General features: G+C 40.0%; 1 protein-coding gene across 1 annotated transcript; it reads right to left on the reverse strand.

Moving 5' to 3' along the window:
- Positions 1–1,157: 1,157 nt before the first annotated feature.
- On the reverse strand, positions 1,158–20,186 carry colec10 (collectin sub-family member 10 (C-type lectin)). The gene is made up of 6 exons (XM_067449240.1): positions 20,049–20,186; positions 18,509–18,580; positions 12,563–12,634; positions 2,756–2,809; positions 2,504–2,599; positions 1,158–1,975 (listed from the first exon to the last, which is right to left on the reverse strand). Exons 1-6 carry the CDS (start codon positions 20,161–20,163, stop codon positions 1,578–1,580), a joined length of 807 nt encoding a protein of 268 aa, XP_067305341.1. The 5' UTR covers positions 20,164–20,186; the 3' UTR covers positions 1,158–1,577.
- Positions 20,187–20,668: the final 482 nt, after the last annotated feature.

The following is a 20,668-nucleotide window of genomic DNA, read 5'->3' on the forward strand; positions in this document are numbered from 1 at the left end:
ATAACTTTATTAGATTTTTATTTACATAAGGAAAATATAGAGGATCTGGAGATTTGATTTATTAATCTCCAATAAATTAAAAAATTAATAAATACCCATCCATACTTAAAGCAAGCTATCGAAAGTGTGTAATCATGGCTGCTTTGCGTTTTAACCAAACGATCTTGACTCCTTCTGGCCATTAAAAATTACACAAAAATACCTTTATATCTATATATTTTTACTTACCTCCAATCAGTGAATAAGTTATCTTGTTGCCAGACAGAACTCCTTGCATGGCAAATCACATCAAAGCAAGACCAGAGTGAGCTATTTTTATTAATTATGATTTTGAGTTCATACAACTTGAAATCTTAAGTTTATGTATTTTGTAGGTTAATAAGTTATACTAACTTATATTTCTCAGTTTCTGGACTAAAGCAGTAATATTTAGTCAAGCTTACACTGTTAAAAAAAACAAAAACAAAAACAAAACAAAAACAAAATTAATCAGGTCTCCAACTGAACATTTTCTACTGACTAATCATATCTAAATGTTTCAGTTGGCCAAATTGAATTTCTGTAAATGAAATTGAATCAATTCACAGAAATTCAATTTGGACAACTTTTTATTTTATTTTATTTTTTACAGTGTATTTGATTTGTTTAAGTAAAGACAACATTTGGGTTTACAGTGTATTTTTAATGATAATAAATGCCATTATTTTATTTCAAAAAGTTAATAAATATATTAATTGACAAAATATTTTATAGTTGTTTTGGATATGTTTTTGATCAGGTAACATTTTAAGCTGTCATTTGCTCATGTTACAATGTGCCCCCTCACATGTTACAATGTACACATGTTACTATGGGGCATGTTCTTTCAGGGTAAATCAAGAAAAAAGTATACAGTCTATTAATGAAACAAAACCACATAATTGTAGTAGACGTGTGCAATTAATTTGGGAATAAATAAATACTCTAACCCCAAATGGATTTACACAAATTGAGACAGTCAAAAAGCATTAGTGCCCTGCTCTCCCCTATACTGATAAGTATTACTTAATGTCAATTATAAATTCCTTGTTTTTTATTTGTAAATGATGAAGCAACAGTATTACTGAATTATGAGAAATGAGTCTTGAGTCAGCAAATTAATAATAATAAAACAGCTGTTCATTTATAATTTTTTATTTTACATTGTACATGTATGATTTACAGTAATCATAAAATACCATATTCAGTGATTGTAGAAGCTTATTGTAATATAGTTTTTACAATCACTTGCTGGCAGTGTTGCCAGTATTTTGTTGTAAAAAAAAAACATTAAAAAAAAACAACCTTAACAAGATCTAACAGTGAAGGATCTAGAATGAAAAATTCCTCATTGTTATTTAAAGAAAGAGGCATCAACACTCACAGACCCCTTGTTATCTTATTAACGTTTTTTATTTTTAAATATTACATTTAATTTAAGTGAAACATCAAATAGAAACATAAAAAAAAACATTGTATGAGAAAAGATATATGACATTTTAAAAATGATATAAAAATAAAAACTCTTTTTCTCTGTGGCCATTAAACCAACACAAGATTTAATTTGCTGAAGTGTTTTTGTTTTTGACAAATTCACATATGTAGTACTGTGTGGCTCCACAATCTATCTGGCTCCAACCTCCGGTACTACAAAGCTGCATACAGCCACCTTTACCGCTGTGTGGCCCCTGCAGAGCCCAGACTGTGGTATTCAAGAGGGGGTTACCATCAACATACACATACCCCACCTCTGTCGCCCCTACCTGTAGTCCTATGAACACATGAGTAAGATCAGCTTCTCTGATATAGTTGGCCAGCAAGGTGTTTGTCTCTGTGGTTCTGGGCATAGCAAGGGAACCCCCACGCAACTTGCAGTTTAGAAGTGAGTCTTCATACCTCCTTGCCTCTGTCACCAGCAGGTAAAACTTGTTCTCAGTCTCCCTGATACCTAGAACCACTTTATTGAAATTGACAAAACATAGTACTGGTTAGTGTCTTGTAATCATTTGTCTGTGTTTTCAGTGGAAATAAGTTCATCAGTTAAAAAAATGTGATGAATAAAAATAAAAACAAATAAGTAAAGTTATTTTTTTTATAAATTTAAAAAGCTCCCTTAAAAGCTGTTCAAAGATGCCTCTTATGAGAAAAACATCTTTCAGTTATAATATAACATAGTACTGGGGGAAAAAAATGCCTCATAAATATGTTTTTTATATTTACAAAGCATTTATAAGACTTACTATTTATTATATTTATAACACTTACTATTAATTATAATAATATTATAATGCATTTGTTAAAGAGTCAATAACAAAATCAATGTTTGTTTTATTTTTTAATTGCACCATTTGTGTGATGGTTTAAGAGGGTTTAAAATGTGTATTGTTTAATATGCTGTCTAATATCATGGAAATTGTATGGAGATAATGGAGAACAATGTCAAGATCACACATGCAAATTTGATTCATTAAACCATAAGTCTCACCGGTTTTAAGAAACTTAACAGCATTTCTAAGTTTACTTATATTGATCTCCATCTGTCTGACAACCTTTCTGTACCTCCCACAGTCACAAGTCGTACCTGTCACACAAATTGTTCATTGTTGTCATCAATAATTATAAATATGAAGAAAATCTAATGCCTACTGTTTATTCAGAGGTATAACACAAGTATTTTTCTTATTATATGAAATGCATTCAAACAGAGCAGAAAACACAGAGATGTTTTGATATTTACCAGGCTTTCCTTTTAACCCTGGGAGACCATCAATTCCTTGTTGTCCCCTGTCACCTGCCACAGTAATAGATTAACAGTTACAATTTAACCTCTGACATTCCATTTACAGTTTTTGCTGTTGCTTGAACACTATAGACCCATGTTTAGACTAAAGTAACACCATGTGAAGCTTTTGTAACCATACCTCAAACACATGTACCCATTCCTTAAACAAAAGCGCTGCTTTGCACTCGAGACATGGTCAAAGAGACTATACACAGCAGAACAATATTTCAGATGATATTAAAGCCTTGGTGGATCATGTGATAAGTCATGGCCTGACAGTGAGGGAAGCTGGGCAGAGAGTAAAGCTGGGCAACTGATGAACTGAATAAAAACAGTGAAAATTAAAGACTACAGTGTTTTATATAAAGTATAAAAGGGGGACTAGTGTGTTCTCCCTGATCTGAAAGTGTATTCATATGATGCAAGTGTGTATCATTTTGTCATCAGAGTTACATTTTGACAAAGGAATGTTAGGGTTTGATAGCAGAGTTAAGGTTTAGATAGTAGAGTTTCTGTTTGACTAAAAATGTGACAGGTATATTTCGCAGTGTTGTGTCATGTTTAGTTGTGTGTAGAGTTTTGGTACAATGAGCGAAGTTTTGCAAAATGTGTTGAAGCAATGGGCAAAAACTGTAAACATACAGTCTAATTTAACAAAACATTACCACTAATTATTCGTTTTACAAGCACATATCAATGATTGATATATTATATATCCAGAAATAACAATGAATCACCAGTAGGTGGCAGCATTGCACATACTTTACACTGCTTCCCCTTTATCTGTTGAGCAAATTATGTCAGTCTCCAACTAATCATTATTTTCTTTTTAAAACCTGGATTTTCGGTCCTGTTAAAAATAACACATGGGAAGTGTGTGTGTGTGTGTGTGTGTGTGTGTGTGTGTGTGTGTGTGTGTGTGTATATATATATATATATATATATATATATATATATATATATATAAATATATATATATACATACATACATACATACATGTCCTTCTCAAAAAATAGCATATTGTGATAAAGTTCATTATGTAATGATAAAAATTAAACTTTCATATATTTTAGATTCAATGCACACCAACTGAAATATTTCAGGTCTTTTATTGTTTTAATACTGATGATTTTGGCATACAGCTCATGAAAACCCAAAATTCCTATCTCAAAAAATTTGCATATTTCATCCGACCAATGAAAGAAAAGTGTTTTTAATACCAAAAAATGAAATCTTCAAATAATTATGTTTAGTTATGCACTCAATACTTGGTCGGGAATCCTTTTGCAGAAATGACTGCTTCAATGTGGCGTGGCATGGAGGCAATCAGCCTGTTGCACTGCTGAGTGTGTTATGGAGGCCCAGGATGCTTCGATAGCAGCCTTAAGCTCATCCAGAGTGTTGGGTCTTGCGTCTCTCAACTTTCTCTTCACAATATCCCACAGATTCTCTATGGGGTTCAGATCAGGAGAGTTGGCATGCCAGTTGACCACAGTAATACCATGGTCAGTAAACCATTTACCAGTGGTTTTGGCACTGTGAGCAGGTGCTAGGTTATGCTGAAAAACTAAATCTTAATAAAACCATAAAGCTTTTCAGCAGATGGAAGCATGAAGTTCTCCAAAATCTCCTGATAGCTAACTGCATTAACCCTGCCCTTGATAAAACACAGTAGACCAACACCAGCAGCTGACATGGTACCCCAGACCATCACTGACTGTGGGTACTTGACACTGGACTTCAGGCATTTTGACATTTCCTTCTCCCCAGTCTTCCTCCAGACTCTGGCACCTTGATATCCGAATGACATGCTAAATTTGCTTTCATCCGAAAAAAAGTACTTTGGACCACTGAGCAACAGTACAGTGCTGCTTCTCTGTAGCCCAAAAGTGGCTTGACCTGGGGAATGCGGCACCTGTAGCTCATTTCCTGCACACGCCTGTGAACGGTGGCTCTGGATGTTTCTACTCCAGACTCAGTCCACTGCTTCGGCAGGTCCCCCAAGGTCTGGAATCGGTCCTTCTCCACAATCTTCCTCAGGGACCAGTCACATCTTCTCGTTGTGCAGCGTTTTTTGCCCCACTTTTTCCTTCCCACAGACTTCCCACTGAGGTGCCTTGATACAGCACTCTGGGAACAGCCTATTCGTTCAGAAATTTCTTTCTGTGTCTTACCCTCCATAAGAGTATCTCCATACGCTTGAGGGTGTCAATGATGGCCTTCTGGACAGGGTCGGGTCGGCAGTCTTACCCATGATTGTGGTTTTGAGTAATGAACCAGGCTGAGAGTTTTTAAAAGCCTCAGGAATCTTTTGCAGGTGTTTAGAGTTAATTAAGCCCCGTTTCCACCAAAATTACCCGGAACAATTTGTACCAGGAACTTTTTTACAGGAACTTTTCTCCCCCCCAGACCTGCAGCTGTCTGCGTTTCGACCGCGATAAAGTTCCGAGAAGATTAGGCAGATTAGTCCGGTGATGTAGAACTGCGCGCGACTGTTCCTCCAAATCAGTGAAGGACAGTAATCATTTGTGTGTGTACCAATTGAAAGACTGTTTACATGAGACGTTATCTAAACCGATCTGGTGTTTACATGTGATGACTTTCAATCACAATCATTTTGTCACATGCAGTTTGTCTGCCGCATCAAAAATGTCAACGCTGTTTTCTCCAGCAGCTGGAGTGTGTTAACTGTAGCCATAGCAACTCTTAACGGCCACCAGGACTAATACAGTATTATTTATAGCTATTTGTTGTAAAGTGTAATAATCATCTCAGAAAAAAAAATCTTCTGTCAGGCGCAGTTAAAGTAAAAACTGCCTGGGGCAATATACGCTGTGTCATTACTCCAACATTATCTTCATAACTCACGAAATAAAAAGTTTACCCCTCAGAAAAATGTACTTTCCTCTCTTGTCAACATGAGCGCGGCGCGCGCCGTCACGTCATGTAAGGACACACTTATAGTAATCGGTCAGGTCGTTTACATGGTGAAAAAAAATTAATAACGAGTATGGAAGAGATTCAAGCTTTGCTACTTTTGCTGGTTATGTATAGGTTTACTAAAGAGGTAATTAACAACGACAGAAAAGAGCACTAATATGCAGATTCAGCAGCATGCAGCTGCAGCATATTCAGAAAGCTTGTAAAGCTAGATTTAAAATGACAATGTATATTATTATCAGCTATTACGGACATTGAACGTGAGATGGCTGAGACGACCGCGCGCCACCAGACAGAGAGCAAGACTGATATTTACTGAACGCAGAACGAACCTCGCAAAAGACTTTTAAAAATGCCGGTTGAACTGCGTGAGCTCAACCAATCAGCATGTTCAGCGCCCAAGTCCCGCCCTCGAAAGTTCCTGAACTTTGAAAAAGTACTACCTCGCGAGCAGGGCCGTTTGGAGGGGGAAATATTTACCCGGAACTTCAATTTTACCCTGGTTCCTGCGGTCTAAACACACGAAGTACCACCCAAAGTTCCTAGTTCCTGGGTAAAGTTCCTGTGGTGGAAACGGGGCTTTAGTTGATTCAGATGATTAGGCTAATAGCTAGAGAAGAGAGCTGTATGCAAAATCATCAGTATTAAAACAATAAAAGACGTAAAATATTTCAGTTGGAGTGCAATGAATCTAAAATATATGAAAGTTTAATTTTTATCATTACATTATGGAAAATAATGAACTTTTATCACAATATGCTATATATATATATACTGTGTGTGTGTGTGTGTGTGTGTGTGTGTGTGTGTGTGTGTGTGTGTGTGTGTGTGTGTGTGTGTGTACAAACAATACTTGAATGAATATACTTAGTTATACTTATTAAAACATATATTTTCTTTTCTTATATATTGCAATTACTTTCAGAGTAAGTAGAGAATAATTTCAAGCTATGTATCAGTTGTTTCTTTTCCTGGTGTGCTAAATTTGCTGGAATTTGAATGGTTTCAAATATTAATGTCGGGCAATAAAGACCTTCGCTTCACTTTCAGTCGGTCACGTTCGACGTACTTCGGACGTCATCGATGAATTGGGAATCACTTCAGGGATCCCTATCAGCTTCGCGATATAGAAAACGGCCATTGAACTTTGCCATGCAGGATTTGTATATCGCACCATGCATGGGTATAAAGCGGAAGCGATCGCCACAGACTGTTGTCATTCACTTCGGAGCCAAACAGCTCTGAAAAGAGACTCATTCTCAGCGAGAGACAGAGACAGAGAGAGAGAGAGAGAGAGAGAGAGAGAGAGAGAGAGAGAGAGAGAGAGAGAGAGAGAGAGAGAGAGAGAGAGAGAGAGAGAGAGAGAACAAGAGAGGGAGAGAACTAGGAGGAAACGACTGGTGCTGACAGTCACAATCGCTGTATCACACGCCATGGCTTAGAGCTCGCTGAGGTAGCTTTTGTGGGTAGTTATGTTTCCACTTTGGGGACTCGCTGCTGCCAGTAGAGCTTCCGGAGTGACCCGCTGACACCCCCTCATTAGTCATTGGCTTCGGGGCTCTGGCAGACAAGCAGATGTCGATCTCTGCATCGGAGGGGGAGTTCCAGTCCTTGGTGGAGGATGATTTCAGGTGTATTGCCTACCTCTAGGGGAGTGGCAACGGTTGAGTCGGACCCATGCAACTGTGTCCGGCAACCGCCTCTATCGGGCACGGTGACCCGTGTTTCCCATCGAAGCCCTGTAAGTTCTCTTCCAGTCTGACTACGAAGGCTTACAGGTCTTGTGGCCAGGCTGCATCCACCTTGCAGGCTTTGGCATTGCTCCAGGTGCACCAGACTCAGGAACTCATGGACATGCATGAGGATAGTCCTGGCCCAGAGCTCCTCTGGACTTCCGGACGGCGACGGACCTCACCCTCAGGGCGAGAATGTCACCGCCCTTTCTATTGGCCAAGAAATGTCCACTCTTGTGGGCCATGAGCAGCATTTCTGCTCAACCTGGCCGACATAATAGAGACCGATAAACATCGGTTCCTGGACTCCCATTTCCCCTGCCGGGTTGTTCGGCGAAGCGAACAAGAGCTTTGCCTAGCAGTTCTTGGCCACACAGAAGCAGATGGAGGCCATCCGACACATCCTGCCTCTGCTGCCTCCACCCTGCCGCAGCAGCCCAGCAGCAGCCTCCACCCGGGCATAGGCATGGAGACTGCCGTGGGAAGGACGTCTAGTCCGCTCAGGTCAATGCCAAGCCAGGTGGCAAGTGCCGTCGTAAGAGACCCTGACATGGGCCACCCAGTGATGGCGGAGACTGGTCTTAAGGAGATGGCTGCAGCATCATTCCTTCCATCCCCGGAGTTCTCATTTTGTTTACCAGTGCCAGAGGTGCCCAAATTCTCACAAAAAGAGCAGTTTCCAAAATCTCGGGGTGCCAAGAGAGCGTGCTTGGCTGTGTTCAAGTCTCCCATGCCTTGTCACCCTCAGGCGCCTCTCCAATCACCAGAAGGGGCACCCAGGACACCCACAAGTGGCCTCCCCACATTAATGTGCCCCTTCAGTGGAAGCAGGTGAGTGTTGCCCAGCACACTCAGACCCAGCAATGGGCCGCTACTATACTGAGCCAGGTCCCTGCATGCTGCTTCGCTCCACCGCTGGTATGTCTGTGGTGCCGTTGGTCCCGCTGATTCAGTCACTCGGGCCTGGCAAGCGCTTCCCAGCCTGTCCTGCTGACTCATGCGTACCATCAGACTCACTATGCAATTCAGTTCTCCCAGCGTCCCCCCAAGTTCAGGGATGTCCACTTCACCTCCATGTCAAAGGAGGGCACCCCTGTGCTCCAGGCAGAGATCACAGTCCTACTGGCGAAGGACGTGATCGACGATGAACCAGTCCCTTCACAGGCTGCCGTTCAGAATGCTAACGCAGAAATGCATTTTCAGGTGCATCCATACCCAAGATTGGTTTGCAGTGATCTACCTGAAGGACGTGTACTTTCCTGTCTCGATTCTCCCTTGACACAGACCGTTCCTAAGCTTGTGTGAACGGATGAATTCCGGATGAACATATCTGTACAAAGTCCTACCCTCCGGGCTGTCCCTGTCGCCCCGTGTCTTCATAAATGTCGCGGAGGCAGCCATTGCTCCCATGAAAGAGCGTGGTGTTCAGATCCTCAACTATCTGAACGACTGGCTGATCCTTGCTCAGTTGCGAGAGAAGTTGTGCGAACACAGGCACATGGTGCTCAATCACCTAAGCCAAATGGGGCTTCGGGTCAACTGGGAAAAGAACAAACTCTACCCCACACAGAGGATCTCTTTTCTCATGATGGAGCTGGATTTGGTAAGCTTTACAAGCGCGCCTCATGCAAGGCCAGGGAGGATGAGTAGCAGATCCTGTTGATCGCCCCGTATTGGCCCAACAGGACTTGGTTCCCGGAACTAGTGATCCTGAGACCCCAGCCCAAATATGTCCAGTCCATACGTGTATTCTCCACTTGGTAACTCTCTCTGGGCATGATGTGGCTTCCCCCAGGGGACGCTTACCCAGCGTTATCCAATAGTATGCTGAGTGGGTCTTGCGGAAAAGCGGCAGTGACTCTCCCTGTGATAATTTCCCCGCCCGGAACATACAGGGTCTGAGGGGATCACGCAGAGGCTTATATGCAAATCCCACACGCCAATGTTCATTGGCCCATTCTCTATATCTCAAAGCTGATAGGGCTCCCTGAAGTGATCCCCAATTTATTGGTGACATCCGACATACGTCTCCGTTTCCTCCTTCAGGGAATCAGGATTACCATACGTAACCAAGATGTTTCTAGACGGGCATTAGACCATCCATATTACTTGCTTAGATCAATGATCACTGTATTTTAACCTTCAGTGTTCAGTACATTTTCAACATTAATTATTATGTTCTTAACTATGCTGTATAGCTGTGGGTAGTTCATGTGTTTATTGTCAAACTCAAAAATCTGTATATTTTAATGATTAAAAAATGCCATTATTTTATTTGAAAATTTTTAGTTTTTCTTGGGTATTTTATGATTATATCAGGTAACATTTCAATCTGTCATTTTACAATGTACCCAACCTATGGGGCATGTTGTCACCAAGCCTGCTGTACTCCTCCCAGAAACTGAAACCTCCACACCTCAATCGCACCCAGATGGCCGGTCCCAGTATAGCCGCCCCTCCATGTTTTCTAATGGACGCGAGGCAAACTAAACAATTAAATTACACTTCAAATATATTTTCCCTAAAGTTAGTTTATGTCATTGTAGGTAGTTATCATCACAATGATTTCATTTCAAGTGTTCTTTTTTTTAAAATAAGTTTAGTTTTAGTTAGTCATTTGATGCTATAAAAACGGGGGGTGTGACCTCATGATTGACAGCTGAGATCGACGGCTTCTCTGAGTGAAGTTGTCACTGAGACACTAACAGACTTTTTTCGGGATTTTTGGGAGCAGATTGAAGCTTTAGCTTTAATTTCTACATTTCCATAACTGTTTTACACCAACATAATTAATTGTTCTGCATCTGTGAGAGTGTGGACGGGCTTTTGATATTGCGGCTGTACTTCCTGCTCTCTACTGCGTAACTCTGGTCCCAAATCACTACTGCGCAGACTCAAGCTGTCAGCGTCATGCGGGGCGTATAAAAGCTTCAACTCTGGTCAGCGGAAATGGATGAAGTCATGTCATCCATATTTTTTATGGTCTATAGTTGTCACATTTCACTTCCATTCTTTCAGGGTAAATCAAGAAAAAAAGTATACACTGTATTAATGAAACAAAACCACACATTTATACTAGATGTGTGAAATTAAAGGGGTACTTCAGTGCTGGGAAGATGAATCTGTATTTAAACTGGGCCATCAATGTAGTAGAAATGTGAAATTATTTTTGAATTTGGTGCCTTCTAGACTGAGAAAAGACAGAAAATGTATTTTTGTCTCATGGGAATGAAAGACTACAATTCCCAAAATGCTTTGCTGCCCTGTAAGGCCATTCCCAAAGCCACCAACTTGATTACTGTGACTAAGGGTGCTTTCACACCTGCCTCATTTAGTTCGGCTGAATCGTACTAGAGTTCGTTTCCCTCTTTGGTGCAGTTCGTTTGGTCAGGTCTGAAAGCAGCAATCGCACTCGGGTGTGCACTAAAAGCGGACCAAACAAGTGTACCGAGACCTCCTTGAAGAGGTGGTCTCGGTACGATTTCAAGCGAACTCTGGAGCGGTTTATTTGTGGTGAGAACGTGATCCGACCTCGAACAGACACAACTGCAAAAGTACTGATCATTTTTGGACTGAACCAGCTGCCGTAGTTAGCTGTGCTGACATTGTGTGCATGATATTATTACCTGATAGATCGCTGGCAATATTTTCGGAAGATGGAAGCATGTCAAGAATTAATAATTAATGCACGCCTCCTCTTGAAGTGACGAGCGATGCGCGCTTGCCGTCTGCAGTGCATTAGAACGTTGTTTTCATGTCGCATCCGCGCTTCATTATAGAAATGTTTTGTTTGCATACTGTGGTAAATACACACAGTGTAGTAGATTATGGCCAGGGACAAAAGTGGCCCGCGCAGTCGTCTCTCCATAGTGTTATTATAGTTTGCTGGCTTTGCCTCTCCTGTTGGAATTTTCCCACACGTAAATTCTGACCAATCGAAAAGCAGTTTAGGAAATACGCCATGGCCAATGAGTGATGTGGATGTTGTCACGTGCCTGCGTTTTGGTTCGTTTCAACTGGTTCGGACCAAAGCAATCAGTGTGGTGTGAAAAGGAACCAAAAAATCTGAAAAATGCAACAATGCATAATTGTTTGCTCTTGTTTCGGACTAAATGAACCGAACTAGAGATGTGAAAGCACCCTAAGTTGGAGAAGACACTACAATTTAAAACTGAATGTGTCCGTTAAATATAATGAGTGAGTCACAGCGCGAGTATCACAGCACTGTGCACTAACTGCAGGAGTGAGATAAATGAGCTCTCCTGATGAGAGCTGAGGTAATCGCGACTGCATTTGTGGCATACATTCAAAACGGGAGTTCAGTCTGGCGCGTTTCAGTTCATGCCTTTGCAAGCTTAACTTTCATAGAAATTAATTTGAGAAGTTAAAAGACTTACATTGCTCACCATAGTTTAAATGAGTGCCTGCAGCTGCGAGCTGAGCTCTCCCTGCGAGCTGAGTGTAATCTCCCATCCCCCATGCGCGGGTTCAAAATATGTGGAAATGGCTCCCTCTGCTGGCTGTAGTCTTTAGCCTTTGGGCAAACATTCCTCCTATGATGCAAATATCGTCAATTTGCATCATAGGAGGAATTTTTCCAGAAACAAAATGCATAAATCTTTTGTCTCAGGGGGATATGAGGGGGGAAAGCACAATCAGTTGAATATACTCCAGGGTTTCTACTGATACAAAACCATATGCTAATCACTGAAGTAACCCTTTAATGTGGGGAAAAATAAATACACTGAACCATAAATGGATTTACACAAACTGCGAAAGTCAAAAAGTGTTAGCATTGTGCCTCACTCTGCCCTACTTTACAGATCACCACAAGAAATCATTGCCTGTTTAGTTCTATTTAAGTGTGATGTTCAGTGTCTGGAAGGAATGATTAAACAGTTGATAGACAAATTGATAGACATGATCGATTGATTGATAGACAAATTAGAAAATACTGCACAACATCGATGGAAATGAAAGTGGCTTTCGGTAGACGATTCCCAGATACAGTGTTATTAAGTTATAGGTAGCACACACCGTATGTAAACATAGCATATATAAACAAACAGCATTCAATCTCCATTTAACCTCTCATTCCACTAGGACCCATCTTCCCCATTTGGCCCATCTCTCCTTTTCCTCCACATTCAACGGTCAGGCCTATGAAAGAAGAAAACAAGTTTATTAGCTATCTGAGTCTGCCCCAATTCACGAAATTTGTCTCACAATGCTTTTTAAAAGGAATGAAGCACATATCAAAGCAAAAATATGTGCATACTCTTTCAGCCTCAATCACTGGATTTTGTGTGGCAAAATTATATTGTGTCAGTAGTCTTTGATATAAAACTGATAAAATTACATTTTCCAGCTCGTTAAAAGCTTTCTGACAGCTGTTTTTGGGACTGCTTGTGACAGCCTTGGACCAAAGTTCCGAATTAAATATCCATCTGCAAATGGGTAATAGGCCTTCCTGAGTTTTGCAAAGCAATAATAGGATACAATTGCTTTTATTTCTGTAACGTCATTCAGTATAATTTCTGAGATTACTTATTTTGGCTGAGAGGCACTGACATTCCGATACATATTTTCTCATACTGTCTGATTTTTTTTTTTTTTTTTACAGAAGGAAGTATTTCAGTTGCTGCTTGCCATCTTCAGGGATTGATCCATTTATTAAAATATTTCAGTTATAAGGCAAACTATGCTGGAAAACCTTAGACATTTATTATGAAATGATTTGTGGAGCTGAGGAACCATCCTAATGTCTAAACAAAGTTATGTGGAGAAGAGGAACGTCTTAGTTTACGCATATGAAACCCTCGTTCCCTGAGGAGGAAACAGAGACATATCAGTGACTGATGAATGAAGGTTTTGCTTAGAAGCATATCACCTTCAAGTATTAGACAATGAGCGAATGACAATGAAAAGCGAAATTTGACTAGCGTAACCCCGCCCCAACTTATGGGTATATAAGGAAGTACGCTGGCATCTCGCATTATGTTACCTGCTGAGGAGCCAAGACTGAACTCCCGGCCGTTCCAACGGTAAAGTGGAAGTGCCAGGAGGAGGTAACGTCTCCATTCCCTTCTCAGGGATGGAGTCTCCATTCTCCAGGAAGTGGCTGAAACCGTAAGAGCTTGTCAGCTGCATGTTTCAGGTTTCTTGGGATGTGAATGACGCAAAGTGACCACAGATGCTTCTGACTCCATATGAGGATATGGCGGGTGATTTGCGATATACAGCGGGAGCGTAGAACTCCCTAACGGTTAATGTACGCTACTATGGCCTTGTTGTCTGACCGGACTAGCATATGTTGACCCCTTATCAATGCTCGAAAGTGCTGCAGGGTGAACCGTACCAACAGAAACTCGAGGCAATTGACATGCAGGGAGCACTTTGATCCTGTCCAGGAGCCCGCGGCAGCATGTCCATTGTACATGGCACCCCAGCCTATGGCAGAGGCATCTGTTGATACAACAATATGCCTGGAATAATTATAACTTCAGTGGAACCACACCTGTGCTCTCGATTTTATGGAAGCAAGTCAGCAGTGACTTTGTGGGCTCGCTCGAAAGCTGCGTACATAGCAACTGAGTTGATTTCCATACCGAGAAAAGAGATCTTCTGCACTGGGGAGAGTTCGCTCTTTTCCCAGTTGACCCGAAGGACAAGACTGGTATGGGAGCTCCAGATCTTTGTAACTCAGCAACAGTCAGTCATTGTGATGGTTCAGTTAAGGATGTGTACCCTGTGTTGCCTAAGTGGCACAAGGGCTGCCTCGTTGACCTTCGTGAAGATGCGAGGGAACAGAGCTAGTCCGAATGAGAGAACAGTGTACTGATATATTGCTATACCTGCTGATAAGCAAACCATAGGAATGGTCTATGTCGAGAAAAAATGGAGACATGAAAGTACTCGTCCTTCAGGTCAATCGCTGCAAACCAATCCAATAGACGAACAAATTTGAAAAGGCATTTGGCTTTCAACATCTTGTACAATGAAGTAGGCCCCATAGAAGTTGGACTTCATTTCAGCTAGACGGACAGTCTCGATTGCACCATTGGCCAGCAAGGTAGCAACCTCTGCATGCATGACAGAGGCATTGCCACTCACCATGGTATAGTGGACTCCCCAGAAGCGGGGAGGAGACCATACAAACTGAATTGCATAGCCGAGCCTGTTGGTTCCCCAGTGGGTCAGGTTGGGAAGCTCTAGCCAGGTTCCAAAGAACTGAATCAGCGGGGTCATGAGAACCACAGACGTATCCCGGGTGGGGCAGCAAGGCGGTGTGATTTTTGGAGGGGTGCTTAGGCTTTGGAGGGGGTGCTTAGGATCACCGCACCATGTAGAAGCACTCTGCTGACACAGTTGAATAGCAACAGAGCGTATAATAGTATAAGATTTGGCTGTGGCCCCTTCGGGGGCAGAGAAGGTGAAGGAGGCCACCGAACGGTCCCGGAAAGACAACTGGGACCTCCAGAACCGGGTGATCTCCTCATGCACCTCGGGAAAGAAAGTAATTGGGGGCAAAGCCTGGCGGCTTTCAGGGCTGTTTGGCTCCCCCCAAAAAACAATCATCCAGCCGCGAGCACTCAGGACATGGCGGAGGGTTCCAATCCACCCTGAGACAGCTCCTGGCAGGGCCAAAGGCGGCAGCACAGAGGACTCTAGCCCACCTTGAGATGAGGTGGATATGAGGTGAGGATATGAGGAATATGAGGTGGTCAACACCTTGCCATCCTCTGGAGCACTGAATGAAACACGCGGGGCGGCAGGAGCCAGACCCGCTGTTTCAGCTCGACCATTCGTGAGTAGTGGTGCACTATGGGGGAGTGGCCCGAGGACCTAGTGTCGGGGGTTTGTTCCACATCACCCTCAGGTCACCCTGGCCACCAGCCAAAGAACCACCTACCATAGAGACGGTAAATTGGGATGTGGCAGAGGTGACAGTCGCTCCAGGACGGAGTTCATTGAGTTTCAACCGCAGCACTGAGAAGGTCATGTTCCCACAGTGGTAACATCCACAAACGTTGCCTGAACCCAACACGTCAGCGAGTGATTGTGCCCATCAGAAGGCGGCAGAGACCAACCGCACCCAGAAGTGCACGGGCGAGACATCTTTAAAAAGACGCGCAGCATACAAGCTCTTTTATGAGAGGAAACTCCACAGTAGGGCTGAAGGGAAACTCCACAGTAGTTCTGCCCAGGGAACACACTCCAGCTGAATGCAGACCACTGCACAGATCTGCAGGTAGGCAATGTGTGATCACTTGAAAGCGCCAGCTGAATGCAGACCACCACCTGGAGAAACTCAGTATCAGGCTTGAGGAGTGAAGAGATACTCTTGGCTCCGAAGCAGAAACATAATGCAAGATAGCCAGCGTACTTCCTACTTCCCACTATTTATTATACAAGTATAATATTTGTTAAAAAACTGTTGTTTAAATTATTTTAACATAATTACAAAAGTATTATAACATCTCAAATACTTAAAAAATGTTTTTTTGTGTGTGTGTGTTTTTTTACAGTCTATGTTTTTTGCATAATGATTGATGATTTTGGTTGACAGCTGTGTTAGGCACTTAGGTTGTCAGGTTGTCTCATGCTTGCGCCTGTGAGTTCATGAAGTGTGTTTGCCTATTTACTTAGCCTATAATTTGCAGTTGTGTAATAGAAAAACTGCAGCGATGCAAAATTCTATAAAAAGGACTTTTAAAAAGTCGCAATGACACGGGAGAGACCCCATCCATCAGTCGGTACGGGTAAGACTTTTCAATACCAAGCACGGGTTCATTCTGTAAAGCCGGGAACACAGCAAAGAACAATCAGTAGTGATATTACAGGGGTAATGTATGTGGCTGAAGTTTTGATGCAATTCATCAATCAATCAATCAACTTTATTTATATAGCGCTTTTACAATCACGATTGTGTCAAAGCAGCTTCACAGTGTCAAACAGGATAATATTGCGACAAAATTAGATTTGGCTGTACAGTCGTACTGGAGAAAACAGTGATGTTATCAGCTTATTTTAATTTATCATATAGCGACAATGTTGGCAGATCAGTATTATAGTTTATAGATTTAAATAAGACCTAATTCATATATTTTATTTGTATAATAAGTTTTGTATAATAAGAATTCATCTTGAGGTTTTGAAAAAAATCTGTTTATGTTGAACCATCACCCCAAGCCAACCTATTCATCCCACCCCCACATTGAATTGCCTGCTCACTTTTGCCCAGGCCCGACCAAAAATAAAATTCTTCCTACGCCACTGTTGTGAATGATTTCTTTTTTTGCTTTGAGGGTGTGATGATTATTAAAAATAAAAATTAAAATGAAATAATTCCCTGTTCTTATTTAAAGCAGAGTATGCCATAGTTTTGCCAGTCAAGCCCACTAATTCTCAGATTCTTTTTAAAATTATTTTTTAGAAGAACATTTAGCTATTTTGTATAGCCTTTTGCTACTATTTTTTTTTAGATGGAAAGCTAAAAATACAACTACATTTTTGCAGTAAACAGCCATTCTAAAACTTAATGCCTCTGTGGTCACTCTGTAGAGTGAAAAAAAAACAGGCATTTTTCTCTTCCTGGCACTTTTCGCTTCCTTTTTGTTTTAGAAAGTTCATTTACGTGTGAAAGAGAGGGCATGTCTTCCTGTGATTGCAATCCCAGGCGTTCTTGTACTGGTTTGATTAACAACTTGCCTGGAAGAGGCTTTTCTGCTGCAGAGCTCTACAAATTACACTTCCATCTTTAAACACATGGCGACACAGCTGCCCTTGGCCTCGATTAACATGTCTGCCTGCCTCTGACGTGACTTACATCAAGGGAAGATGTGGTCTGGCAGAAACAGACTGTCTTCCAGCAACACTCTGATGCCCAGTGAGGGCAAACAGCTAACTGCAGGTCAAACATTGTACAGTAGTACACATGCTATGCTAACACTTTTTTTAGAGTGATACAAAAGAAGCTACTGTATAGCATTTAGGGAATCTTAAAAGCTTCATCAGTGTAATGCAACTCAGAATTTTGTTATCTGAGCAGCATTACAGCTTTGTGTTATACATTGTTTTTCTCCACAAAGCTCATACAAGGGCACAACTTTTATTGTAATAGGATTTCAAAGTCAAAAGGTTTTTTTTTGGTTCCAAAACCCTGGAAAGATTGTTTGTTTGTTTTTTTTTTGTTTTTTTTTTGAAAATGTGTCAGGCTCAGACAATACTCCCTCAGTTTAAATTTAGATTAAAGACAACTCTTTAGCCAAGCATTTACATACCACAACTCAAAACCGTGTATTACAGTTATGTCTGATGAAAGTGTAACAAATACAAATTATTATCTTTGTCTGAAATAATATGATTAAGTAGCTCTGTTAACACTTCCCTTTTGCTTTCCTATATCTGTCTTGCGATGCCCATACTAATTATACTAGAATAGTGGTCTCGGCCTAAATGCTGATGAAGCAAAAAATGGACGGATATGCAAGACTCTATAATATTTTCCTTATATTGCAATCGTTATGCTCAAAATATCTATTTACTGACTTAATAATGTACTGGAAGGCAGCATCATTTTACATCCGTTTAACTGAACACATGACTTAGAATATGTATTATTGTATTATTTTGTTGCCAGAGGAGAATGGGACCCAGATCAGAAATCTTTGCAAAAATTTTCTCCAACATCTCACCACAGATGTGTTGTTGTTGTTGTTGTTGTTGTTGTTGTTGTTGTTGTTGTTGTTTTGGCTGCTCATTGGGGCTAAAACTGATCAACAGAAAATTCTTTATTTAATGCTAGATTCCCTGTTTGTTTTACTGAAACAATCTGTTTTGTTAAAAGTGCTCAACAAAATAACATAATTTTGAATTAACAGATAGCAACTACATTAGAAAGCTTTATTAAAGCAGATTATTTGAGTTTACTGGATATTTTTGGACATGAACAGTAAACAGACATGTTTTAACCAACTTCCCTTTAATCTATCACTGATTCATTAAATAACAAACCAACAACGTCTCAGAGACCTCGCTGGCCAGGTGGGCCGGTTTTCCCCATTCTGCCCTTTTCACCGTCTGCTCCCACATCACCTGGATCGCCTGTTAGATGAAGAAAAAGTTAGAGATTGGGGCCTCTCAAACAGAAAATTCACAGACAGATCTTACCCAAACATGCCGTTACATTGCAGCTGTTTAAATATAGACAGTTATTCAATATCAAGAAGGGTGAGTTTATAGACATTGGCAAAAGTATGAGCTGTGGGGAAAGACATTTGCTCTTAACATTTGTTTGTTTTGTTTTGTTAGTTATTTTGTTGTTTGTTTATGAAACAAACAAAACTATATATATATATATATATATATATATATATATATATATATATATATATATATATATATATATATATATATATATATATATATATATATAGTTTTGTTTGTTTCATAAACAAACAACAAAATATTGAGAGAAATAATGAGAAAGATATACTATATATATATATATATATATATATATATATATATATATATATATATATATATATATATATATATATATATATATATATATATAGTATATCAATGGCATCAGTTCATGCTGATGGAAAATCACTGACACAATGTTCCACACAATTTCCTTTGCTGTGAGTGTGATCCTTTCAATGACAGAACAACATTTTAACAAAGGCACATAGTTGGGATTAACAGCAGGGTTTCAGTCATATGAGAGGCTACTGTAGCATGTTACAATTATTATGTTATCTATATAAACAGTATGACAACAATGTAGGGGAGAAAAAAATGTAAAAAGTGGTAATCTGCAATTGTTACCCTAAAGAGCTATTTCTACTTGATCCTGCAATTAAATTTAGATTTGTTATTGTAACCTAAGTTATTTAGGTTTAGTGGGGATACAAAAATTATGATCCAAATTATTCAACTAAATATACAAATAAAATTGATTAATTAGGTCATATTTAATTCTATAAACTATAATACTGATCTGCCAACATTGTCGGTATATGATACATTAAAATAAGCTGATAACATCACTGTTTTCTCCAGAACGACTGTACAGCAAAAGGAGCAATATTGTCCTGTTTAACACTATGAAGCTGCAAGCTTTAGATGTTACCACATAAATTATTATAGCAATAATTTTCATGTTAAGGTTATTTATCCAGATTAATATTTAATGGTAATGTTTGACTATAGCAAATAACAATAAAAAATTACAAACTGGCTTTTCTGAAATCAGGGGCCTATTGGACAAAAATAGGACAAGGGATTAAGCCGGGATATCTTGGTGATCTTGTCATCTGTATGCCAAATTTAGTACACTGCTGTGTGTAAATGTACCCTGAAGGTACACTCACACCAAGAACGATTATGATAACAAAAAAATAACTTTATATTAGCGGATAAATTGTGACAGGATCACCAAGATATCCCAGCTTAATCCCTTAGTTTATCCTAGTGCAATAGGCCCCTGTACTTGTAAAAAAAAAACAATACAAAAAAACAAAAAACATTTATTTTATTTCATTAAAATAAAGCACACAGATACCTTTTGATCCAGGAAGAATGCTGTTGGAGCAAATTTCGGTTGTAGTGCAATAAATGTATACATTACAAAGAAATAGAAATAAGAAAAGTTTCCTGCTAAAAGTTTGTACATCCATGTCTTGTATTGGAAACTTCGCTATGTTCTCAAGAGGAGAGTGAAAAGGGAGTATTACATATGTTTACCCGACCTTATCATATCTGTGTTTAGCTTTCAAACAACACTGTCCAGAACGCAGACTATCTCCCTGCACTGCAAGTGGGGAATTTGCTTGCGTGAAAAAGTGTTGCCATCCTAAAGATATTTTCTAAATAAAAATGTGGCAAATATACATACAATATGAATTTGAAATAGATGGTTTGTTTATCATATGTTGAAATGTTTACCTAGTCAAAATAGAAGTGTGTCATTAATCTAGTGTGTGCAAACTGTGGTTTATTGTTTATTGCTATTTATTTTATATGCTTTAAGCTTCCAATAATGATCTGTAAAGAAAATGTGTCAAATCCTCATATAGTGAGTTCATATGTTTTGGAGTTTGCTTTTTTGTGTATTTTGAAGAATTACTCTCCATCTTTTATTCAAACTTTTTCTGGATATTTGAATTAGCATTGTTTTTGCAC

The sequence above is a fragment of the Pseudorasbora parva genome, chromosome 7 (assembly GCF_024679245.1).
Source record: "Pseudorasbora parva isolate DD20220531a chromosome 7, ASM2467924v1, whole genome shotgun sequence".
Classification (NCBI taxonomy): Eukaryota; Metazoa; Chordata; class Actinopteri; order Cypriniformes; family Gobionidae; genus Pseudorasbora; species Pseudorasbora parva.

Bases quoted from the DNA above. Each gene is read 5' to 3' on its own strand.
- colec10 (XM_067449240.1), bottom strand. From the start codon at position 20,163: ATGGATGTACAAACTTTTAGCAGGAAACTTTTCTTATTTCTATTTCTT. The intron at 18,581-20,048 runs GTATCTGTGTGC...TTCATCTAACAG, and splicing joins CATTCTTCCTGGATCAAAAG to GCGATCCAGGTGATGTGGGA. The intron at 2,810-12,562 runs GTTAAATGGAGA...TTACTGTGGCAG, and splicing joins GGGTCCTAGTGGAATGAGAG to GTGACAGGGGACAACAAGGA.